Source organism: Kockovaella imperatae, assembly GCF_002102565.1.
Source record: "Kockovaella imperatae strain NRRL Y-17943 chromosome Unknown BD324scaffold_5, whole genome shotgun sequence".
Lineage (NCBI taxonomy): Eukaryota > Fungi > Basidiomycota > Tremellomycetes > Tremellales > Cuniculitremaceae > Kockovaella > Kockovaella imperatae.
Genome location: NW_019028945.1, coordinates 735,361 through 759,579, shown reverse-complemented (window position 1 = coordinate 759,579; position 24,219 = coordinate 735,361). Strand labels below are relative to the sequence as shown.

Below are 24,219 nucleotides of genomic sequence, written 5' to 3'. Positions count from 1 at the left end.
GAGGAGGGGAAGATAGGTGTAGGTGTATACGAGATGGGATCTGGATCAGACTCAAGACTCACCGATGACTCGCACTGATCTGGTAGCTCTGCTTGGAATTTGCAGAGCAAAGAACGAGGTGTGAAGAACAATCGTAAGTTTGTCAAACCCAACTGTAACGGACAAAGGCGATTATCGGATACCCTTTCAACTTTGGTCAGGGCATGTACACACACTTACACACTTACATAAAGTATAACGCCTATCCCTCTGTATCGGGCATAGTCAGGCCAATCTGACAGATCAAAGGAAGCGAAGTGCAAGTCTCTACACGGATAGCTCAGGTTCGAACTTGTGCGTAGGGTGTGTGTCTGCGAGTGGAGGTGGTGAGCGCTTTCGCCATGATGACATTGGCAGATATCTCATGTCTCTGTGGATCGAGACAGGTCCCAAAGGTCATAGCGACACCCTCCCTTAGATCCTTCAGACCATGCTATCGAACTGGCTTATAAAGACATCCAGAGGGGAGATTAGGGATGTCCATATCTAATATAGCTGGCTCTAACACCAAATGAGTCCCCCCGTATGTTCCGACCCCCTCCTGACTCGTCTGAGATCATCTCCGCGGGGGATAGCGTTTCGGAGGTTTACTGATCTACAAGATATCGCTGCAGCCGCGGATCTGCAGATCACTGACAGACAAAAGAGATTCTGTCTCAAGCTTAGTCTCAATGTTGCCTTTGGCTGAACAGAGCTGGCCTTGCTCAATCTGATCTCCCACCGCGCGTTTGAGCTCACCCAGTTTCCTTCGAGAAATGCTATAGATCCACCGAGAGAGAGAGCTATGCGACTTGTCATATCCTTTGTCTTCGTCATTCCCCCCCCCCCCCCCCCTCTCTTTCTCCCTTACCTCCTTCAGTTGACGATCGCCGTTTCAGTGCTGTCCTCAGCAGCAGAAGGCGTAAAGACACCGAGGGACTTGAAACGCTGCCCTCGGCTCGGCGAATATGAGGCGAAGGCCAAAGGGAATAGAACGAGTTGGTGATCTACCCTTGCCAATAATCTGCCCGAATGTCTCTTAGTCACTGTATACCATCTCCCCAATCTACGCACATTGACCCTACCCCGTATCCTATCTTTCGGCTTGGTCGCTTCCACACTGCCTTCAAATTGCCACAATACCGCCTTATCTATCGCCCTCCTTCCGCCTACCAGCATCACTCAACACCTTTGCCTCTCGGCGTATTCTACAAGCTCATCCTCCCTTTCATCTCCTGCTCCCACCGTCTCTTTCCCTCTGGTCTCGCTCTGCTTACCCACCGGGATCGCCACTGCGCTGCGTCGTCTCCTCCTCCTCGCAAATCCGCCTCATCGCCCAATCCCCACGCGTAGGAAGACGCTCGTTCTCGGCTCCAACCCCTTCTTTTGTCCTTTCCAGAGGCGTAGTCTGAAATTTTTCCAAAGATTGGCTTCTTTACTCACCCACCCTGCGCCGCCACTCGTACATAGCTCATCCATATGTAGGAGATTACTCAAGTCTTCTTTGTCTCGTTTACAACCAGTCAATCTAGATAAGGTCGCTATCTCACTATATTCCTCACTCGCTCATCACCCGTCACCCCCAGTTTCTCCATTGAAACCCCAGCAAACACCCGCGACGGCGTATATCCGAGGAATACTCGATATCACAGCGGAGATATCCCCACGCTCAAAAGGAACGACCCTGACCTCCACGTCTCGAGGCCTTCGCGATAGAAACGGTCCTCCTGCGGTTTTCGCCCAAAGAGGTTCAGATATTATTTCTCCATTCAAACATAGTAACGAGTTGGTATCGAACGTTTCGATCCTGCGTTTACAAGTATACATCGAGTGGACTATCTCACTGCTCTCGCAACGTAGTGAGATCGTACTGAGCGTCAGCAGTAGCAGCCGCCACCGCCGCCGCCGCTCCACTATCTCCAGACTTTCAAACAATCGACTCTGGTCGTCATCACCCGATAGCACACCTCGCCACTCATTGCCAGTGGGGACTTCGTCGCATCACCTGCCACTTTCGACCACACGATACTGCTCAATGAACATTGTCACTGCAGCCTGCTTTTCCGACTGTTCCATATTACCGTGTCTATAGCGAGGCTCAGGCTGGAATCGACAGAAGGGATTATTGCGACATAAGAATCGACTTAGCTAGACCTCGCCTGGTTTCAATCTCACTCTGCTCTTCACCGTCGGTATCGCCACTCGAGCTAAAAACGAACCATCAAAAGGCCTTCTAAGCAAGCGAAATACGCACGTAAGTATGTGCTGTTCATCGCCTTCCCTTTGGATGTGATGTGTCGAAGGCTGATTCTTGTATCCAGTTCTGAGGGTTTATTAGGAACTGCCTACATACCTCGGAGGATATCGGGTTCAGATTCGTCTTCGAAGACCATAACTGAGTGTTCAAGACCAACTTGCACCGCATCACTCCTCTGAAACAGAAGCCCCTTTGGCGCTTGCGGCTGGATCTTACACTCCGGATCAACCCTCTGCGTCTAGTCGTGTTCCTCTTCCTCTAAACCTTGCCCCCTCGCCTCTGAGGGAGAAAGACCCAACGACCGCATTACATAACAGAGGATATCAACCGTAAGCAGTGAGATTGAGAACTATCTCATCTCGCCATTGGACCTGCTATGCCTCACACACATCCTTCTCCGAAGCTCGGACAAGGGTATGCATCCTCAAGACCTAGTATTCATAATCGATTGCAATCAGGTCCAGGTCAAGCCGCTCAATCCTCTCAGAGACCCCATGCGCCGCGCCACACACTTTCCACCTCCACGACATCGTCCTCACGCTATCTCAGTCCGATCCAAGAACAGCGTATCTTATCTTGGAGGGACAACACAGTGCCTTCTAAACCTGCTGATTCTCCACGAATGACCACCACCACTACCACACCCAAGATCAAGTCTGCTCCGGCATCACTTGCTTATTCCAAAAGTACGCCAACTGGATCATCTGTGTACTCCAAGTGTCCCCTGTGCGCCGGCGCAAGTTCATGCTCTTGTTCACCATACGAACAGTCGGCCACTGGAGCTCATCAGCCGCGGAGACAGAAAAGTTACTACAAGAATTCGAAGACCAAGAGGGGGACTACGCCCTCCAGAACGGCCGTCTCACCATTGACGCCGTCGACACCAGCCAGTAGCCCTCACCCACAGTCCGCCAAGACGGCTCATAGGCAAATGAGCACTGATACAGGCTACTCCGATTCCATCAGGTATACGCCTGATCACGTTAAGGGGAGACTGGCAAGTCATTATGCCTCTGAACAAGGTACGAGCGATTTCCGTACTCTGCCACCTGCACCTCCTACCTATTCCTTCTCCCGACCAAACAAGAACGGCATGCCAAGTCCTGAGCAGGTGAAAGCTTACTCCTCTGGATCAGCTCCAACAGCTCAATATGGACCTCCTCCCACCGTTCCATTACCTGAACCTCAGGTCGTTCCTCCCCCGGCTGGGCCAGCCATGCAACCTCAGCTGCCACGGATCGCAGGGGTCCGAGATCCTGTATCGCAGAATTAGTACGTCAAACCTGAAGCGTTCGCCACTTCCGTAGTGTGAGCTGACCCTGACACAGCTTCAGAAACATGTTCCCTCCTGCTGCTGGACCATTTGGACTACAGCCTGGCTTGCATGTGAGCGCAATGGGATTTCAGACCGCGTCGTGCTGACGTGAATCGTAGCCACCTCAACTGTTTGGGATGCCAGCCGGAAGACCAATGGGCTGAGAATTCCGGCGAGAGAGAGATTGCGGAGTTCAAGGGGGCAGACAAGAGGATGTTATACATCTAATCGATCATGCACCTAGCCCGAGAGCTTATGGCTACACATCCGGCTTGCAACGTAGCGTCTGATCATTGTGTTTGAATTCTCGCTGCAAACTGCCACTCGCCACGAGACCAAACCTCCACTTTGCGCGCGAAGTTCGGTTGATGTTCGTTCATATTTCGGTTTTCAGACAATTTCATTATCAGCTTCTTCCACCGGAGACAACGGTCCAGCAGCATGAGAATGAGCCACAGGGATCGGTCCAGATCTCTTGAAAGATTGCGCCGAGATGGGAGGGACAGAGACAGACGATCGTCCAGGGACGAGCGGGATGATGTACGAGACCGTGATTCGAGATACGCCGAATCGTCCTCGTCTTCGCGGTACCAACGTCTTAGCAAGGACGACGAGTATGAGGAGAATTCCCGTCGAGCCCTCAAGGAGAGACCTAGGAGCTACAGGGGATCACTGTCGCCAGACAGACGTCGAGGCGGGGATTCTCGTCGGCACAATGAGCACAGAGAAGACAAGGATCACCGCAAGACCTCTCATAATGACCGGGAACGCAGCCGCAGAGCTCGTGACAGGGTCTACGATTCAGATGACGATGAGCTGTTGGATCTCAAGGTACTGGGGGTGGAGACCATCTCAGAAGAGGACTACTTGTGCGTTTGTCCACCTTACATCCCGTGTGATGAAGAGCTAAACAAGGCTCATAATCTCAGCATCAAGTCTGCTCAATTCAAATACTGGTTGAAAGATGCAAGAGGAAGGGTACGTGATACTGCTATGGAACAAGCAAGAGACTCACCAGGCTCTGTAGTACCTTGACGAAATGTCATCTGAATCCGCACATAAATATTTTCGACGCTTCGTCAGAGTGAGCGAAAGCGAGGCGGGAAGAGGGCAAGCTCGTATCAGAGGGAGTACTGATTCCCTATCGATAGCGATGGAACGATGGTGCTCTCAAAGAAAAGTACTATCGATCGCCTGAAGGCGGGTCACCTTCTATTAATACCGCTTAGTACGTTCATTCACGACATATTCGCAGTACGATCGCTGATGCGAACCCAGCAAGTGGTCTTTCGCCTCAGAAAGCACTGGTCAACTCAACGGCCACGCTGCTGGTGATATGCGCCGGGAATATCACGATCTCAACAACAACGATAGTGATCCGTCTGATCCATCACTGTATGGCCCATCTCGTCCTGATTCTTTGTCTGCGACTTCATCCCGCCCTCTTGGTCCCACTCTACCCACCGGAGCAGATCGTCAATTGGCCAAAGAGGCTGAATCGGAGTATCGTAAATCAGAATACAAAGCGAAAATGAAACAAGGTTATGAACGAGCAGACGAGATGGTACCTAAGTCCATCGGGAAAGAAGGCAAAATGGCCGAAAAGCGAGCTACGAACGCTGTCAATAGAGAGTTCAGGGAAAAGGAAGTAGGGGGATTGGAGGTTGATGAAGGGACATTGATGGGAGGAGGTGATAGCAGTTTTGCAGCGGCGTGAGTCTGAGTCGACCAGCCTCGCAGACATCAATGCGGACGGCCCGAGTGGCAATCATGCTGAGACGTAGACATCATTTCGCAGCCTTCGCGCTAGAGACGCAGCTAAGAACCGACGAGAAGATAAACGCGCGATGGATCTCGCGGATCGTCGTGCCGCGGCGGATGAAAGACTGGCAGAGCGGAGAGCAAAAGAGTCAGCCACGATGGATATGTGAGTGAATCGTGCGAGGCATTCGTTGTGCGAGACTCATAGGGCTTTAGGTTCAAAGCACTTGCCAAACAGCGATTTGGGTGAAATAAGAAGCATTCGCCGAATCGTCGACGATCGAAATCGACTGATTTGGCCGAGACCATGCCAATCAATTCTCTACTCTGCTTCTGCTTCTTACACTGGCAGTTTTGTAAACGCAGATTGACGCCCTCCGGTCCAGAATCCTAGTACCCTGGACGGACGTCCTCAGCTCATGCCCCGAAGATGTGACAAAGCTCTCCTGAACCAAATGATGGAAAGATCGCACATACCTCCTTTCGACTACACGGAGGCCGACGAGCCACTCAACTCGCTCTGAAAGCGTCTCAGAGTCAGTACCTTTGTGGGGTCCATCAAAATGCCCAAGGATATACTTTAAACGGCGGGCCCTCAAGGCTGGCATATATTCCCGTTCACCCAGTTCAGAACCGCATAATTCATAAGCTAGAAGATGTCCCAGGCTCAGACCACTACGCGTTCCGGCTCCACACTTCAGAGTACCGATACGGCCTCCGCTGAGTCGAGTGGACTCTGCGTCGCACAGCGTGGGGTCAGTGCTGATCAGATGACGCAGATCGAACAACAGATCAGCAATGCGCAAAAGAAGATGTGGCGCGCAAAAGGGACAGAGGGAGAACCCGATTGGGCAGGGCTGAAAGAACAGTTGATCGAGGAGGCTATGTCCACCGCGTCGAGTCTGCGAGGTCTTGGCCCTCTGTCGCTTAGGGGAAATCGTTGGGGTGGTCTGCACCAGGACGGGCAGCGGACTCAGAGAAGCAAACGGCAGTCTCGATGCAGGTCAGCCATCATAGTATAAGCTCTATGTATGCATGCTCGATGATGAGAGGCACATATCTATGTACAACAATGTCATAAAGTCTGTAGAGACTTCTCGCCGCATCAGGCACGGCCGAGATAGGGATCAGCCTTGTCGTAGGGAAGATCCAGCATCTCGCGGATACTCCTCATACTAGCTCACTCCTCTACGGATTCCAGCGTTCCTGCAGTGTGTATCGAGTGATTTTTCCCCAATATCCGCGTCACCTCTTCGTCTAATCTCCCCAGGGCATCCTCCCAACGAAGAAGTACAAAGTCAACTTCGGCTCGGCTATTCGAATGACCATCATCACCACGATCACCATCCTCCTCCTCGGAATCTACCATGGCACCATCGACGCTCTTTGTCCACTCGCTCCGCATGGATAGTGTCCTGACTTTTTGAGGCTGGACCCAAGTCGTATATACCTCTTCCAATTTATGCCGATTTTTCAAACCCGCTTTATCCTCCTTGTCGATGGTTAAAATGAGCCAGAGTAGATTGACGCATTCGATGAACCATGAGATCCACATGGATGAGATGAACGATTCGAGTGGAAGTTGTAGAGGGGTAACGTCGGCTGTGGACGAATGTCGGTGCCTACCATGAGTGTACGAAGCGACTGTCGGGGAGATGCTGGTGGATGGGAGTGTGAAGAGATCAGGAATGATGATATGTAGATCGGGTAAGATTGGCGAGGCCGGCTAGAGACACGTATCAGACAGACGACATGATGTGAGGAAGCCGTAGACATGGCCAGATACTCACCTTTGAGATCGCCTCGCGTATCATGGCCAGACCTTGAACCCGGATAGCGTCAAAAGGATTATCGGCCTCTACAAGCTGTCCCAGGTTGCGTCAGCTATCTGTAACCAAACAGGAAGAACACGAAGGAACTGACCTGCCTGTACAGAAGGACCTGGTCCCGGGGATTCTCAACCTCGCTGATCAAGGCGCTCATGAGCTTGATGATAGCAGTGCGTGTCATAGGAGCAGGCAGCGTTGCTGCAGGAGGCACAAGAAGCTGATCATGTCACAGTGTATGAGTCACTGTGAGGACACTTGGACGGTCTCACCTCTAAAAGCATGGTCACCACGTCATGTGTCACTTTCGAGTCTCCAGCAGCAACCAGATACCAAGTCCACGCTATGCCAGCATCTAATGCGTCGGATGATAAAGCCGCTGATAGGACCGGCATACAGTCCTCGAGAAGGACCGGGGATATAGGATGTGATTGTCCAGACTCTCTCCCGATGGCTATGCTTGGTAGAGAAGCGACGAGGAGCGCAAGGGAGGCGAGCGAAGAGTATGGAGAGATGGACGAAGGGTGAGTGAGCCGGTGAACAAGATCAGACGTGGTGATCTCAAGCTCTGTCGCTATGCGCTGTGATGAAGTTGGTTAAGCCCAGTAACCTCCTCTTCTTGGTCTGTTCGATTTTCATGCACTTACCAATGATTGCTCCAGAGTTCTTTGTGCAGGCTCCCCTTGACCTTCCTTGGCATGAGGAGATTTGTACTTTGGAAAGAGATTTATGAACATTCTCTCTGCCAATCGAGCGTCGAGTCGTGAGCTAAGTAGCGTCACACCCATGAACAAGACATTCGTCAGGATAGCCTGTGAAACGTTGTCAGTTCATAGATTGACAGACAGAATATAAGTTACCCTCTGTTCTCCTCCTTGATCTGAAGTCTTGTGAACCCATTCCCAAGTGCTCGCTATCACCTCGTTCAGCCGACTCAACAGCTCTACAGCAGAAATAGAGTCCGTCAGGGTAGCGATCACCGTGAATGCGTCGATGAGAGGGTCAGACAGCGACAGGAGTGTCGGTGTAGATCTTTCAGTTCGTAATCGTGGAATAACTGAGGAGGCAGGTCAGCAACGCAGGCCTTGAATTTCCCTGGATACTTGTCGTGCATACCCTTTGTCAAAGACTCAAGAGAGAGACACAGGGCCTCCACGACAGCATTCGACTCCATCTGAATCTGTCCAGCCTCGAGGAAATCCTCATCATCATCTCCAACCCCTTGAGCTTGGTTTTCCAGCTCGTCTAGCGTTTCGACGATGGACAGGACGACCTCTTTGGCGGGAGAGCCAGAAGCGATCAACTGAACCAGGCGAGATATGTCTTTCGAAGCGGCCGAAGAATAGTGGGTCAGGAGTATCGGGATAAACGTCATCCCCGCATGATCAAGGATAAGGTCCTGTCGAGTTATCATCAGTGATGTGTCCACTGGGGAATGCACTGTGGGCGTGCTGAAAAGATAGGATGGTCGCCAGTCACAAAGATCAAGCTGCCCACCTTTTCTTCCGGTGATACAGACTCCAGCAGATGACACAGCGCTGCCACTGCAGCTGCTCGCTTACGCTCATCATGTCCAACGATGAATGATTCAAACAGCTGCTGAAACGAGCTTCCTTCAGTGGCTAAGAGGGAGGGAATCAATTGAGCATGACACGAAAAGCGTGACGACTCACGCTCAGCCCTCAAGGACTCTTCCAATGCTCTCGATACATCACTCAGATCATCCATCGTTCTCTGAACTAAAGCAAGCTGTCGATCATGCATACATCGCCAGCAGTGTCACAGCCGGGCAGCCAGCTGAAACTCGCCACGTGACACCTTACGTCATCTTTGTTTACCCTGAAACGCTCGGATCGCAAGTCTGGAATTTTAGTGCTAGGCTTTTGGTTGGGTAGGCTGGACTCTGAGCGGCGCGGAATGGGTGGATGGGCGAGGGTGGTGGGAGGTGGTGGTCGGGGGCTAATGAAGGGCTGAGTCGGAATGAGGATTGGACTGAGTATCTTGTGATGGTGCTGTGGATGGGATGGTGGTCCAGTAACTATCTGACCACTCGCGGGTGTCCTGGATATCCTTTCACTACCTACAGCAGCTGTCCGTGAGTTTTTTTGCTCCCCTGTCTCAGTCAGTCTTTTGACGCTCGGAGTCCTTCAGAGTCACAACAACAATACTCGAGATAGCTAGCCATCCATTCAGTCAGTCGACACTTCCTCTTCTTCTCGCTGTCTTGTCTCATCGCAACTCCACGTTCAAAGAGAAAGAGGGGGATCGCTCAATCCGTCCTGGACTGCGCCTCGACAATTCTAGGGGGGTAATCAGTCCCTTCCACTGCATCATTCATCATACATCTCACTCACCCTTTGACTCCAATTTTCGACATCAGCACCTCGTCTAGTGATTTCGTCCAATCTCTCAGTGATGAGCACCGCCAGTGCCCATTAGAACACCACCTCGATCGGCCTCAGAATCATCACATACCTCACCCTAAACGAAGTCCACGGCTCTTGCATTCCGTCAGTAGAAGGGACCAACACGAGTCGCGAGGCTACGGCACGGCTTTAACGATCGAAAAAAGGTGCATTGTCCGCTTGTACGATCTCTTTGCAGGAATTTCATCTTCAGCTTTGGGTTCTCTCATCTTGGTCACTGGACCATTCAAGATACAGCCTGCGACGGCTTGGAGTCATCAGCCATCAGTCATCCAATCCATATCTCTGCATACACACATTCTTTCCTATCCTCACCTTGTTCCGACCCAACACTCTCCTGCAATCGGTCGGTCCCTCTGGCCCACTATCACTATCTCCCACCGTTGTCGTCGTCGTCGTCGTCGAAACAATACGCTCAAACGAACAGTCTTTCACATCGCCTTCTCATCCACCACTGCGTCAGGACAGACTTCGGAGGATCTCGTATCTCCCGGCCTCGTCGCCTGTCAAAGACCCAGCTCAGACGGGTCCCATTACGCACCCCGCTCAATATCTGCACCTCTGACACGTATCACCCCTCATCCCCGCCTCCAAGTCTTCGCGCTTCGTCCTTCCTGCAAAACGTTACCCAGTCAAAGGAGCTAGAAGGCGTTGCCATTCTCCTGTATCCTCAGCGAAAAGTCCAAGGCGGGGTTTGATTCGCTGTTCTTTGGAGCGATAATCCAGTACTGCCTTATCCGAACTTGAACCGATAAGCAGTGAGAGGAGGATTGGAGGCAAGTGTATGAGAGAGGAAGACTCAGAGGAGAGTCAGCTTGGTTCTGGTGAGTTGCAAAAAGACTTGTATCCTTAACTCGTACCATGATGACTGATCGGTAAGGCTGCAGGCCTTCATCGGTGCTCGTTTCAAAAGCAGCGGATTTCAACAACGACCAGGCTCTCTGAAAGTATAGGATTGTGGGAGGACCCTCATAGTCTAGGTCGCTGGACGCTGCGACTCCTCTCAACACACTTCGATATCCTCCGTGAAAATCCGCAAGACGGCTCAGCTAGTCACTATGGCGAGCGCTGCCGTTTCCCTGCCACCAGGTCTTGCTCAGCATGACACGCCGTACGATGCTCATCCACTCTCTCACTCTGTCCAGTCATCCGGAGACGTGCCCTCAACATCGCAGACATCATCAATCCAGCACAGCTCGACGAGCAGTCCACATACATCTTTCCAAAGTGATGATCTGCCACCGCCAGGTCTCCACCCCCACTGGTATCCACAACCAGACCGCGGCAGCCTACATCTCGGTGGCGCCTCTGCCAATACCAAAGAGAGCAGAATGAAAGCTTCAGGTACTGCCCCAGGTGCATTGGATAGAGTGTCCAGGCAGGAGACGCAACCTAAAAGAACGCAGACCAAATTGGAGGACTTCGAGCTGATACATGTTCTTGGAAAAGGCTGTGCGGGACGAGTCAGTTCAAGCTTCAGATTCATTTTTCGTCTGCGTCTGCTGATGCCTTACAGGTCCTCCTTGTCAGACATACACCGACATCATCCATCCGAGCCATGAAAGCCCTTTCTAAGCGCTCGGTCCTGACACACGATGAACTTCATCACACCATGACCGAGCTGTCGATCCTGCGTCGATTTTCAGTCATGGAACCCTCCAATCCATTCGTGTCAACCCTTCAATGCAGCTTCACAGATCGCGAGAATATTTACTTTGTCATGGATTTCTACCCTGGAGGAGATCTGGCAACGCAGATGGAGATTCACGGGTTATTGGGTCATCATCGAACTCGGTTCTACGCTGCGGACCTGACGCAAGGCTTGGAGGATCTGTGAGTCTTTGGGCTTCTCTACACCACTGACATACCCAGACACCGAAATGGCATCATTGTGCGCGATCTTAAACCGGAAAACATTCTTTTAAATGCCCGCGGTCATGCTGTCTTGGCGGATTTTGGGCTCTCCAAAGAGTTCGACTATCGTGGGGAGCCACTGCCATTGCACGTCGTGACGTACCCAGGGGAGCCAGATCCTCCGGAATGGGCCGGTGCGGGAATGGGTAGTGCGCGAATAATGAAGGACGGTAGTCGACGGCTTGTTGTGGATCGAGCTATGAGTTTTGTGAGTCTCGCGTCTCACTGATGATAGTTCAGTTGCTGATCTGGCATAGGTTGGGACATCTGACTACTTGGTAAGCATTCGCAGCCGTGTACGCAAATCTCATGATTGCAGTCCCCCGAGGTCGTTAGAAGGGCTGAATACACTTACGCCGTCGATTGGTGGGCTCTAGGATGCATTGTTCTGGAGGGATTGGTAGGAAGGGTGAGTCGATGGACACTGCCCGATTGAGCACTTCTAATGACTCTAGGTTCCGTTTCACGCCGAAGAAGATGAGCCACTGGTGAGATAAAAGGTTCTATACACCTCCCGGTGTTATCTGACTCGACTGCTAGAGTATGCTTTGGAATCGAATCCTCCTGGACCCTTGGGAAGATGCCTTGAGAGAACCGAGGATAGCTTGTCGACCTCTGACAGAATATGGCTTGGACGAGGTCACATGGTCGTTCATCGATGCGGTGAGCATCTCCGTCCTGGTTTGCAGTCAATGCGTCTGATCACTCCATAGCTCTTGATCAAAGATCCCATGTGGCGCTTGACAGAGCCCTGCATCAAGAACCACGCATACTTCCAGCATATGTGAGCTGATCTCCGCCGACTCTGTGCCAAGCTGACAACTTGTAGCGACTGGGACACGGTCAAAGCTGGAGAATATGATGATCCTCACGACTTAGAACTTCACCCGGTCTCAGAGTACAATACACGCTATTTCCCTAAACTCTGCTTGGAAGAAGAGCCATCGGTCGATATGAAGACACACGATGAGAGATATGCCGACGATGACAAGATTGCGACGCCTTTGAATGACAATTCGCTGTACGCTTTGGAATGTGCAAGGTATAGGAAGGAGCTCGAATCATTTACATGGTCAAGGGAAGACGAGATGCTGTACACTTCAGAGCAACATGTAGACCTCGCCCCTTGGCCTCCACATCACGAAGGCATGGCAGAATCGGAGGAAGAAGGCAGCGGTTCAGAGGCTCTCAGTTCTGATGCGTCGACCACGGAACATGAGAGTGAGGATGAGCCTCGACGTTGGTCTCCGGCCGATATCGACCTGCCGCTGCCTTTGGATGAGGACGAGACTTTGATACCGGCGGAGATTGGAGATGATCAGGCGATAGAGTACGCCGGTCATGATGGCTCTGAGGAGATGCAGGAGCAGGAAGCATCGACGCCAATGTCTGTGGTCGAGGTTGATGCACCTGGTACCGCTCGCCCTGGCCCAGAAGCGGAGCCTGTAGTAGAGATCGACGCAGATCCAAGGATGGAGTCGCCAATCCCGATGGACGAGGGCCATTCCCCGACCCCAAATACCGCATCCGCCGCCCCGTTCGCAACCCTCACGCGCACCATTACAGGTTCACCAAAACAAAAGCCGATACCCATCCGGCCGGTCAAGAATCAACTTCGACTGGGTCTAAATGCCTCTGGATCTTCCACACTGCTTGCCCGTCGTACTTCACAGGACAACTTCGCCAGTGTTCCTAGTCCCAATTCCAGACCCTCTCGCCAACTTCGCCTCCCCTCAGGACTCCCGCACTCGGGTCTGTCTGTTTCGGACATTGTTTCCATCCCTTCACCCGGTCTCGGATCTCCCACCCATATCATCCGGAGACACCCTCAACTTCCCTCCGTGGATGACGGACCTATCGCTAGGCTCAGTGTTGATCTCCATGGGACCGTTACACAACTTGGAGATGAAGATTGGGAAGAACTTCAGGCGGACTCGGGTACTCAAAGTGCGGACAACGTTCCTCCTTCTAGCTTTTTGTCTCGGGTTTTGAGGCGACGTCCATCGACGATTCAAGCGTCTACCTTGTCCAGACAGGTCAGGTCGTCGAATTCTTCAGCGTCATCCAGCCCTACGAAGACTAGAGGGCTGTCAGCCGCGAGGCTCGGTCACGCTGATGGGATGACTGGCAGCACGCCAGGCTCCAAATTCGGTACCACTAAGAAGGCTCTAGAGAAGATCAAGGCCTTTCCAAAGTTTCGAAAAGTCTCGGATGGTACAAGCTCGCCGGCAAAAGCTGAGATCATCCAAACGCCGCCGAAACGCCATGGTGTACGTCAACGACTGGACAGTCGACTCGCTATGCATAGCGGTCCACTGAAAATGGAAGGCGGCACACCATCGTTGCTGGATCTCAAAGCTGCCCCGATCCATCAATCTGCCAGTATCGCTCCAACTCTGGCTCTGCCGCCATCGATCTCCCCCCTTTCTGAGTCCTTCTCGGTGAATCGACCACTCTCGAGGGCAAGAGTATCCGATCAAGATCTCAAGGTGCTCGGATCCGACGTGGATCTGAAATCGCCTGTCGAGTCCATATCTGAATCGTCAGGCTCTGGTCTGGGCACCGACGCTAAAGCGACCCTGCGACCATCAGCGAGCCGCCGACATACGGAATCAAGTAATGGGGCATCAGCTCGAGCTGGTGGTGTAGGTATCGGGGGATGGCTCGACAAGAAGCCCAGGACCCGACGTAAAGATTCCGGAGTGACCTCTAGTGGATCTGGGGTCGGCGGCTGGGGTAAGAGAATGTCCGCTTCAGTCTCTTTGTCAACTAGCAACAGTACGTCTAGCCCAAGGAAAAAGAGTGCTCTCTTCCGATCTGGTCAAAAGAACATCCGGTCGTCAGCATCGACTGAAGGGATCCCGAGGACCGGATCAAGGAGTGAAACCAACTTGGATGGTGGAGGAAAGGAAGCGATGCCAAAGTTGGAATTGAAGACGACGGCGCCTTTAGACATTCAGTGGAAGTAGATGATGATGATCGCCGAGAGCTATGGGCGACATCACGAGAGGAGCTGTGTGTACGCGACGCCTCAAAGATCAAGACACCGGAACTTGAGAGGAAGACATCTATGCCGGGCAACATACAGCATGGCCGGATTCTAAAAAAAAAAAAAAACAAAGAACCACCTTTACGACCCTTGACGACTCATTAACGACCGACACTCACTCATTATTGACGACCAATTTTTAACGACAATCACCGACGGTACTTCAGTTGCCACAGTGTCTAGACTCTCATCTTGATCCAAATGACTGTCTTCGATACGTGTCTCCCATCTTGGGTCGGCACGCTGCCATGCACACTGTGTGGCGGGTATAAGCAAATGAACGAATACCAACATGACCCCTCTTCACACGTCGAGTATATAGTCATTTTGCTCCTTATGCTTATGAATCTCTGTATGTGATGTGTGGAAGCTGTATTCAGGCGTCCTGTCAATCGGAACACCCACCCCCCAATAGAGCATGAACAAAAGGTCAACCTGATGTGATGATGCCACGCTACGCTTCGGCAATCGAAAGATGATTCCCGCAAATTTAGTGAAATTCGTCACCGATTTTGGAGGGCGCGACCCGGAAAGCCATTCACCGGAAACCTAGTTAGTCACAGTCAGTCTAGAACCCTACACTTCATCCTCAATCGGCAGACAAACAGGACCTCGCTCTTTCGTCGAGGCAGACAAACAATTCGAGCAAACTGTTATCCGTCAGGTGTATACCCAGGCGAGGTCTATTGACTTCAACGAGCTTCCCGGTATCATCATCATCATCATCGTCGTCGTCGTCGATCACTTCTGCCCGATTATTCAGCTCGTCAAGTCGATCGGTTTCTACGACTTCCCGTCTCACTTTCGCTCGTCCGCTGAACCTGAACTTTGAACGACGCATTCACTCCTCTACGACAGTCAATATGCCGCCCCTGCCAAAGAAGGAAGCTGAAAACAGAGAATAGTGAGTTCACTTACTGAGTGGGCGTGATCCGGGCCGAAAGATCAAGCCGTTTTTGTGATCAAGTGAAGTTCGAATGAGCGACTCTAGCCAGCGTCCATGGCTTAGCTCGCTCTACCATGAGACAGACTCCTTTCACGTGCTTGGACTGTGCTGACCCGATGCCGCTCAGTGATTACTTTGTCATTGGAGGAGGATCCGGAGGATTCGGAACCGCTCGTCGAGCTGCTTCATACGGTGCCAAAGTTGGTTTAGCGGAACAATCTCCTCATCTGGGTGGAACCTGCGTCAATGTCGGTTGTGTGCCCAAGAAGATCATGTGGCAGGCTGCTGAACACGCTACTGGGATTCACAAGGCTGTCCGATTTGGTTTGGGTAACGCAAAGCTCGCCGATGAATTCACCAAGGACATTGATTGGAACACCATGGTTCAGCGACGTGAGGCGTTCATTCGAAACCTCAACAAGATTTATGAGAAAAATCTGGCCAACGAGCATGTGGATGAGCACTCTGGTCATGCCAAAATCTTGGACAAGCATACCATTGAAATCACCCAAAGGGATGGAGAAAAGTACACCATCAAGACGAAGAAGATCTGTATCGCTACGGGTGGATACCCGACTGTACCTGGAGAGGACAAGATCCCAGGCGCCAAATATGGAATCGACTCGGATGGATTCTTTGCATTGGAACAGAGACCCAAGCGAGTCGTCGTTGTGGGAGCGGGATACATTGCGGTCGAACTCACTGGGATCTTCAACGCTTTGGGAAGTGAGGCTCACTTGGTCATCCGACACGACCAATTCTTGAGGACTTTCGACCCAATGTGCTCGGAAGTTCTCATGCCTCACATGGGTGAGTCGGGTCGCCATTCTTGCTCAAATTTCTCTATCAAGCTGACCGACCCTTTTACTCCCCCTCCGCAGAACACGAAGGCGTGCACATTCACAAATCATCCAACGTCACAAAGGTCGAAAAGACTTCGTCTGGTGCTCTCAGCATCCACATTGACAGTCTGTCGGAACCTGTAGAAGCGGACTGTCTGCTGTGGTGTATCGGTCGACATGGAAACACCGACAACCTCGGATTGGAAAACGTTGGCGTCAAGACAAACGAAAAGGGAGATATCGTCGTGGACGAATACCAAAACACCAACGTCGATGGCATCTACGCCGTCGGAGATATCGGCGGAAAGGCTCTGCTGACCCCGGTCGCTATCGCAGCTGGGAGACGATTGTCGAATAGGTTGTTCGGAGGAGACAAATATAAAGACGACAAGCTGTCATATGAAAACATTCCCAGTGTCGTGTTCAGGTGAGATCTCGACGGGCAGCTGTCTTCCCTTTGACAAAGCGAACCGAGGGCAGTGCGCATCCGCTGACAGCTTTTAACTCCCAGTCACCCACCTATCGGTGCTATCGGATTGACCGAGCCAGAAGCAAAGGAGAAATACGGGGACAAGCTCAAGATCTACAAGAGCACAGTGAGCTTCTGCTTCCATCTTTTTATAGGAAAATCACAGGCTCACACTTTGCCTCTCTCTCTCTCTCAAGTTCCGAGGCCTCTCACAATCACTCCTGGAGCAAGACCAGAAAGTCTCGTCGACTTATAAGCTCATCTGTGCCGGCGAAGATGAAAAAGTCGTTGGACTTCATATTATCGGAGATGGCAGTGACGAGGTACTTCAGGGATGTAAGTCGTCTTTTCACTTTCTCCACTCAGTGAAGGGAAGAGGGATACCGCTAACTATGTGCTCACAGTCGGCGTGGCGATCAAAATGGGCGCTACGAAGGAAGACTTCGATTCCTGCGTGGCTATCCGTGAGTGGTGGCATATCTGTGCTTTGCGTTGACTGACTCGTTTGGCAGATCCTACATCTGCCGAGGAGCTGGTCACCTTGCGATAGTTCCCGGGAAGGAAGGTCAAAGAAGTGTAGCAGAAAGCGGTCGCGGTCGTGCGAAAAGGAGTATTGCACATTTGGATCACAAAAGGTACTGTAATTCCATGTACTGTATCGGATGGACCCTTGGCCGCCTGGATGCAAGACATATGAATAATATGCTGCACACAGTGATCATATTATCGAGTGAATTAAGAGTTTAGGTCTAGTTGCTCTAAACGAGTCTTTACAGGTTCACTTGTGACGCCGACAGGCTCAGAACAATGCCCATGAGCTTCTCGCTCCTCTAAGTCTCGCCGGGCTGTCTGCGTCTACGAGACCCAGCGGACCGTCGGATATTCTCCGCTTGGTCTTGGGTCGAGCACCTGGGACCTGTTCTTCTTTCCCATCTATTGTATCTCCAGTTGTACCGCAGTTGGAAAGAGACTTTGCGTGGCTCGACCTGAATACAAATGAGACTTTTTCTTTGCCCAAGGACTTTCGCTTCTGTCTAGCCGGAAGTTTCTTCTCCTGCTCACGAGATTCGTGAACAGTGGACGTGGTGAATCGAGTGGAGCTGCCAGTCGGCTGACGTCGGAACACAGAGACGTCGACCGTCTGTCGAGCATTGCATTCGTCAGCGATTCGATTGGCGGTAGAAAGAGCGGACGAGACGAGAGTATGCATTGATGAACCTGTCGGAGTGCTAGACATGAGATCTGTCAGAGACTCAGCAAGCGCCCCTAAGACTGTACGTCCTTTCGTACGCACCGGCGAAGAGCAGCTTGTACCGGAGGGCGCGCTGAATCGGCATGATGATCTGATTCAATGTCTAATCAATTCGACTCCTGGTTAGCCCAGCAGAGGCACCCACAATATCCGCAAAGCTGAGCTTTTCATCCTGCTTCCAATCTCTCGTCATGTCGCTCAGGCTGGGAGTGCGTGATACACCTGGAGTGTTCAAAGCGGAGATGGTCATATCTACCCAAGTCTCCGAGAAACCATCCGACAGGTATCGGCCAACTTCACCAGCCCAGGCGCCTAGCTGTTCGATCAAGATCGTCCTCGAGCGAGATGAATGCTCGGGAGATGCCTATAGGGGATGGAGCATCGTCGAACATTGTCGACAATGACAGTGACAGGTTTGATAGCTTGGTGAATCTGTGCGATAGGGTGATGGTGAGCTCGACTGGAGCTCAACGGCTCTTCGTCACGCAGCCTGGTCCATCGCGGCGCGTCTCCTCTGCACCCTCATCGCTGTCAGAGATCGAAGCAGATGAGATAAGGCTCTCCCGAATCTTTTCCGAATGATCAGCTTTTGATGCCTCCATAAAATGTCGAGCTCACCGCCACACCCTTGGCCAGAAGCCTTCCATACCTCTTCTCCCCTTGCACGATCTCTCTCGTTATAAACCAGGCATGCACATGATCTCTTCTCGCTCGACTTTGACTTTCAGGCAGACTCATTGACCGCGTGATGAGGACCCCGGCGGACTCGTCGCTCTCGCCGATTGAGTTTGCCTGTGAGGCACGGCGTGGCAGGACCATCAGCCCAAGCGATCCGGCAGTCGTATCCACGGGCCGAGCTATGTCGCCCGAGTCCATCACTTGATCGGAAGCAAGCGGGTCTTCTGGCAGACCCTCGACCAACTCCTTGAACAACTGGTCGTCATGTATGTCGACCAGTGATTGACATCGCCGATACCTCTCAGCTTTATCCAGATGATCCTTGCTAGAGGCGACCGGACTCCCGGTATCTATGCCATGACTCAGCTGCTGTGCTTGAGGACAGACTTCAACGAGCGTTTCACTTGTGCTCGGTACACGGGACATCACTATGCTCGGTGACGCTCCTGAGGAAGCAGTCTGTGGCGACAGGAGGATCGAAGTCGAGGCTGCTGCGGTAGGTGAAAACCATGGATGGTACAGACTCGACTTGTGAGGTAAAGGAATTCGGATGCCGTGTTTGGCTAGGGAATCCCTGACTCTGTATCTGACTGGCGAGGTACTCCTTACGGATCGCTTCTTCTTCGACCGATGTCCGTCAAGAGATTGCGCTCTGCCTCTAGTTTCCGGGGACGCGACCGGTGTGATGATCGCTACCTCCTGGCCGGCAATCGATGAAACAAGCCGGGAGCCCATACTCGTCTTTGATCGTGAAGGACGACGCATATCTCCTTCGCTATCCGAAGAACGTGTCGACCAGCGTCTGAAGACTTGTTTGATCGACTCGGATCGAGTGAAAGTTGTCGAGCGAGAGAGTCGAGAAGCGTCCAGGACTTTGGGCTCCTGCGTCTTGGGAGAAATGACGGAAGGGTCATGATGCTTCGCCGGTGTTGTGAGGGTTCTAGAAAGACGAGGCGGTTGGGGAGCTGCTCGTAATGAGAGACTTCGCACTCGTTCTGACTGAGATGCCGAGGCAAGAGTCGAATCAATATTCGATTGCTCGGAATGAGCCACGGCTTCGATGAGATTCCTGGATTCGACAAGCAGTCCCAGTGGTTCAGGTGCTGTGAGATTGAAGCTATGTGGCTCAGATGAGGCTGCCAAAGTGTTCAACAGGTCCGTTCTGTGCGATGAGTGAGACGATTGATCCAGACCTGATTTCAGCAGATACGCGTTGTCGACCTAGACTCTGCGCTGCAGCATCCGTCGTCACGGCGTGATAGGCGTAGTCGATATTTGGATGTCCTGGCTGAGAGTATGGGTCAGCGTTGACGGCGAAAGACGTTGCGTTGTTCAATGTGGCCCGTGAAGATGCCTCTAAGTCAGAGATTGGATTTTCGGGAGCGAGCTTCGAAGCGGACATGTGTTGTGAAGAAACTAAGAGTGATGCGACGATTGGGAAGAGCGCATATGGTGAAGTGATTGCAGTCGAGCCCTCTGTATCGAGGGGTGGGCGAATCTGTTTCGCATTGACCATGTTATCGTCCTTTGATCCAAGCTCGTCTTCTTCTTGTCCCAATGTCGACATGGTATCGATGTGATCGATGGAGCTTGCTCTCGCCTCTCGAAGCCTCCCGGCCGGTAAGGGAGATGGGTAAGGGCTAGTCACACTCATCATGTCCAACGACTGACCGGAGCTCCGAGATGTGTCCACCATCTCCGGATCAAAAGGTGCACAGTGGTCAATATGCCCACTCTGCGGTGTCAGATTCTCTCTGGGATAGACCGAAACCGCTTCCATGTCCGAGTTGGATGGGTCACAACAGTGCTCCTGTCCTAGAGCCTCTTGAAGCGTATTCCATTCAATGGCCGAACCAGGATCAGACCTCGGACGAGGTTGGCGAAGCTTTGAACCTTTAGACGAGGTCTTGAGGGCTACGAGACCCGATGCAGCCCCAGCGTGTCGGGGACTAGTGGATCGCGGAGACGAGGACCGTGCCAGAGACAGAGACCCGCCTAGGGAATCTGGAGCATAATGAGGAACCAAAGCTATCGTCGGTGAGAGCAACGTCGGTCTTTGGTCCGCCGGTACTTGCCCGTCGGCGATACTCTCGGAAGATGAAACACTCCTTTCAAGATGACCTTTGGAACCCTTGTATTCCACGTCCGCATTGGTAGTTAAAGGTATTCTCGACGAAGAAGCACTCGAGCGTTGGGGCAAGGAAGAGGCTGTCGGACTCTCCACGACGCTAAACGGTGAGAGGTCAAAAGTCAGTGCGCTAGCCTTTCCCAGTGGTGTTGATGGACAAAGCGGACCACATTGCTGGGTGCACAGTCTACTCACATCGTCGAATACGGATTCATCCATGGTGCGATCTTTCTCCCTAGGCCCCTCTTTCTCCAGTCAGTGAAAATTGCTTCAGACGAGCTGGCGAGGGTCGTCCGGCGGCGATGTCTGGATGGTGGATCGTCTTTCTGTGTAAACAGTATATCTGATGACGCTGAGTTGAGTGGAAGGCTGGAGCTTGCCAGAGGGTCCGAGGGCGACATGGTGTCGGCGTGGAAAGCATTTGAGTCAGGCCATTCTTACATGCTGGAGGTGTCGTTATCATGAGTAATAGTCGAAATGTGTGATGGAGGAAAGTTGAGAGAAGAACAGTGAGAATTGTAAGCGACTTGAAATGTGGATGATGTGATACGAGAGTCAGGATTTTGTCAGGATGGGGAGAAGCAGCTAATTTTGACGAACGACAAAACTTCTAGATCAGGGGTTCAACGTCAAGCGACGAGCGATGAGCATCCTGTCAACCCGTAGACGGCCAAGCTGCGGATGGAGCTTGCAGGAAGGCGAGTATCCTGGTCCACAGATACTCCATGCACCCTTGTCGAGCACAAGCCAGAGGAGCTATAGATAAATACCTTTACCTGGCACCTGATCGAAAGTAACAAAGGACGGAGAGACTGAAAGGATGTTTATACCGTCAACATCTCCGTCTGCCAAGCATGCTTGGAAGGGGAGAGAGAGAGAGTGTGTGTGTGTGTGTGAGTCGTCCGGCCGAATGGTCATCTTTGGCGACATCCTTTATACCCGCTCGCCTGATCATGGCTTCACATTGTGACCGTCAATCTCGCGCTGCAAGACGAAAGATGGTAGACCTTCTGCGAGAGAACTCCTGCAACAGGCTTACCATGGAAGAGGACGGTGATATGTCTTCGATCGCGTTGGTGGCAAGCCCATCCAAATGAATCGGACAGAATCTATGTACTGGGGATCTGCCAGCCATTCTGCCACATTGAGCATATTCGTTCGGTCACACGACCCCGGGTCCCATTTTCCGGGCAGGCACAACGCAACGGGAGAACAGTCAGCTTCATTACTTGGAATATCTAACCTATACATCTCTGACCACTCGTCTGTGTACTGTCTACGAGGTCATCAGATAGCTCGAGGACTGCAGCTACGGGGTACTCGATCTCTGCGGCAACAGACGTGTGCTGGTGGCTGTTGAGCTCGCCGCCAGGATGATCGCCAAGATCATCGCTCTACCCACCATCGCCTCTCTCCTCACCTCTTTCCTCGCCCATGCATTACCGGCCTCCAATCCACAATCTCCCTTCTTAGCATCCTCCAGTCGAGTGGGACCACAGAGGTTCGACAATGAGCAAGTATGGAGGCTGAACTTGACTGCGTTGGACAGCGCAGACAAGGACAATCTGATGAATATTGTCAAGGTGAGCCATCATTCATCGGCGCCCATTGTCTCAGACCTCATGACGGGAAAGCTGATGAACATTTCGTTCAAGATTATGGATCTTGACGTATGGCATGCCTCGCCCTCCCAATTAGACGTCCGACTGGACGCCTCTCAGACAGCTCACCTGAGACAAGTTATTCCTTCCTCCATGCCTTTCGAACCTATGATACCCGATCTACAGTCAGCTATCGAGCGATCTAGTGTCATACATACGTCTCTGTCGCAAGAGACTTGGGATGTGTCCACGATTGATACACCTTTCCACGACTCATATCACACACTGGACGACCTATATTCATTTGGCGATCAACTTCAGAGATATTTTAATGGGTACAAAGGCGTTAAGATCGAGAGCTTCGTGGTGGGAACGACTTTCCAAGACCGTCAGATACGAGGCTGGAAAGCGAGCATAGATACGGATGGAGGTACTGGCAACCAGACGTTCGGCAAGAAAAAACAGGAACTGGAATTCGTTCTGCAGAGTGGGCAGCATGCGAGAGAGGTGAGTGGTCTTTATCACACGTTCTTGCTCTCGGGGACTTCACCAGTTTTGTTGAGGCTGATTCATCATCAGTGGATCGGTCCATCTACCGCGCTCTACTACCTCCACTGGCTGCTTCTCGCTGCGACGTCTGGACACAGTCCTGAAGCGCTTCTCGCACTACGCACGTTTACGTTCACCGTTGTGCCAACGATAAATCCAGATGGATACGTGTACAGTCAAGAACACAGTCGAATGTGGAGGAAGAACAGGCAGTACCTCGGAGTGGACAATTGCGTCGGTAGGTCCATCGGAAACGTTAGCTGTAATCCCATTACAGAGCTGACATTTGTCGCCTCGCCCTTAGGTATCGATCTGAATGCCAATTGGGGATACAAATGGCGCAAACCACAACACAACAATCCATGTGCCGAGACGTACGCCGGAAAAGCCGCTTTCGAAGCCTTTGAGACTCGAGCCATGGCAGACTATCTATTGAGCGCCAATGGTCCTGCACCACTGTACGAGCGAGAAGGAGACGATGAACAGTTCAATCTACTGAAACCCAAGTCGAAGCGAATTAGAGCGTTCGTCGACCTGCACAGCTACGGGCAGCTCTGTAAGTGTGGCACCAGCGATGATTGAACCGTTGCTGACTTCTTCCCTTCCAATGAAAGTCATGTACCCTTTCGCTCATTCATGCGAAGACTTCCCTTTCGATGCAGAGAACCTGATGGAAGCCAGTCTTGGAGTTGCCAAGGCGATGAGACAGAGGGACGGAGAGGCGTATATGACGGGACAGGCGTGCGACCTGACTTACAGGTGAGTTTTTGAGTGGGTCATGAAGCTTCCCAGGTCCTGATACCCTCGTGTCGTAGGGCACCAGGCGACTCGATTGACTTTGCATACGGTACAACTGACGTCAGATGGTCCTTCTCTACCGAGCTCAGAGATACCGGGGTGGTGAGCTACAATTTGGTGCAGTCCTTCGGGCTCAGCTGACTCTTTCCCGCAGTACGGCTTCCTCCTTCCTGCATCCTACATTCGTCCCACGGGAGAAGAGATCTCTGCTGGACTGACCTTTTTGGCAAAGTTCATCTATACGACGGAGATTGCCGGATAGAAATAGCTATACTCTCAGAAACCTAGACTCATTGCGCCCATGATGTTGTATCGGGGATGTCCTATGACTATAAACAATTGTATCATGTATGCTGGTTGGAATGCAATTGAGACCGCAAGTACTGTTTG

The 24,219-nt window shown here is 51.9% G+C and overlaps 10 protein-coding genes across 10 annotated transcripts; 6 read left to right on the top strand and 4 right to left on the bottom strand.

The window, feature by feature from the left end:
* Positions 1-899: 899 nt before the first annotated feature.
* BD324DRAFT_403007 (hypothetical protein) lies at positions 900-1,479 on the top strand. The gene has a single exon (XM_022012691.1). It carries the CDS (start codon positions 1,051-1,053, stop codon positions 1,369-1,371), a length of 321 nt encoding a protein of 106 aa, XP_021871842.1. The 5' UTR covers positions 900-1,050; the 3' UTR covers positions 1,372-1,479.
* Positions 1,480-2,217: 738 nt separating this feature from the next.
* On the top strand, positions 2,218-3,849 carry BD324DRAFT_403013 (hypothetical protein). The gene is made up of 4 exons (XM_022012692.1): positions 2,218-2,276; positions 2,340-3,547; positions 3,604-3,661; positions 3,710-3,849. The coding sequence occupies exons 2-4, from the start codon at positions 2,652-2,654 to the stop codon at positions 3,752-3,754; spliced, it is 999 nt and encodes a 332-aa protein (XP_021871841.1). The 5' UTR covers positions 2,218-2,276; positions 2,340-2,651; the 3' UTR covers positions 3,755-3,849.
* Positions 3,850-3,971: 122 nt separating this feature from the next.
* On the top strand, positions 3,972-5,804 carry BD324DRAFT_402906 (hypothetical protein). Its single transcript, XM_022012690.1, has 7 exons — positions 3,972-4,459; positions 4,520-4,568; positions 4,618-4,674; positions 4,742-4,818; positions 4,869-5,303; positions 5,389-5,517; positions 5,568-5,804. The coding sequence occupies exons 1-7, from the start codon at positions 4,032-4,034 to the stop codon at positions 5,599-5,601; spliced, it is 1,209 nt and encodes a 402-aa protein (XP_021871840.1). The 5' UTR covers positions 3,972-4,031; the 3' UTR covers positions 5,602-5,804.
* A 727-nt stretch (positions 5,805-6,531) lies between these two features.
* On the bottom strand, positions 6,532-8,905 carry BD324DRAFT_650395 (hypothetical protein; the record flags this gene model as incomplete). Its single annotated transcript, XM_022018140.1, has 9 exons — positions 6,532-7,077; positions 7,142-7,216; positions 7,275-7,397; positions 7,450-7,758; positions 7,825-7,989; positions 8,038-8,234; positions 8,294-8,576; positions 8,675-8,799; positions 8,851-8,905. 9 exons carry the CDS (start codon positions 8,903-8,905, stop codon positions 6,532-6,534), a joined length of 1,878 nt encoding a protein of 625 aa, XP_021871839.1.
* A 1,756-nt stretch (positions 8,906-10,661) lies between these two features.
* On the top strand, positions 10,662-14,486 carry BD324DRAFT_650394 (hypothetical protein; the record flags this gene model as incomplete). The annotated part of the gene is made up of 9 exons (XM_022018139.1): positions 10,662-11,066; positions 11,120-11,436; positions 11,476-11,725; positions 11,775-11,795; positions 11,837-11,926; positions 11,973-12,005; positions 12,058-12,180; positions 12,231-12,301; positions 12,347-14,486. The coding sequence occupies 9 exons, from the start codon at positions 10,662-10,664 to the stop codon at positions 14,484-14,486; spliced, it is 3,450 nt and encodes a 1,149-aa protein (XP_021871838.1).
* Positions 14,487-15,300: 814 nt separating this feature from the next.
* BD324DRAFT_623530 (putative glutathione-disulfide reductase) lies at positions 15,301-17,534 on the top strand. Its single transcript, XM_022015596.1, has 7 exons — positions 15,301-15,470; positions 15,640-16,322; positions 16,394-16,781; positions 16,866-16,950; positions 17,021-17,159; positions 17,228-17,287; positions 17,336-17,534. The coding sequence occupies exons 1-7, from the start codon at positions 15,430-15,432 to the stop codon at positions 17,371-17,373; spliced, it is 1,434 nt and encodes a 477-aa protein (XP_021871837.1). The 5' UTR covers positions 15,301-15,429; the 3' UTR covers positions 17,374-17,534.
* A 10-nt stretch (positions 17,535-17,544) lies between these two features.
* On the bottom strand, positions 17,545-18,351 carry BD324DRAFT_402831 (hypothetical protein). Its single transcript, XM_022012689.1, has 2 exons — positions 18,118-18,351; positions 17,545-18,065 (listed from the first exon to the last, which is right to left on the bottom strand). Exons 1-2 carry the CDS (start codon positions 18,158-18,160, stop codon positions 17,623-17,625), a joined length of 486 nt encoding a protein of 161 aa, XP_021871836.1. The 5' UTR covers positions 18,161-18,351; the 3' UTR covers positions 17,545-17,622.
* On the bottom strand, positions 18,352-19,775 carry BD324DRAFT_402830 (hypothetical protein). Its single transcript, XM_022012688.1, has 2 exons — positions 18,694-19,775; positions 18,352-18,644 (listed from the first exon to the last, which is right to left on the bottom strand). Exons 1-2 carry the CDS (start codon positions 19,516-19,518, stop codon positions 18,543-18,545), a joined length of 927 nt encoding a protein of 308 aa, XP_021871835.1. The 5' UTR covers positions 19,519-19,775; the 3' UTR covers positions 18,352-18,542.
* On the bottom strand, positions 19,699-21,643 carry BD324DRAFT_402610 (hypothetical protein). The gene is made up of 2 exons (XM_022012687.1): positions 21,077-21,643; positions 19,699-20,981 (listed from the first exon to the last, which is right to left on the bottom strand). Exons 1-2 carry the CDS (start codon positions 21,280-21,282, stop codon positions 19,880-19,882), a joined length of 1,308 nt encoding a protein of 435 aa, XP_021871834.1. The 5' UTR covers positions 21,283-21,643; the 3' UTR covers positions 19,699-19,879.
* A 402-nt stretch (positions 21,644-22,045) lies between these two features.
* On the top strand, positions 22,046-24,200 carry BD324DRAFT_623520 (hypothetical protein). The gene is made up of 7 exons (XM_022015595.1): positions 22,046-22,464; positions 22,537-22,989; positions 23,062-23,269; positions 23,336-23,587; positions 23,646-23,790; positions 23,847-23,931; positions 23,984-24,200. Exons 1-7 carry the CDS (start codon positions 22,255-22,257, stop codon positions 24,089-24,091), a joined length of 1,461 nt encoding a protein of 486 aa, XP_021871833.1. The 5' UTR covers positions 22,046-22,254; the 3' UTR covers positions 24,092-24,200.
* Positions 24,201-24,219: the final 19 nt, after the last annotated feature.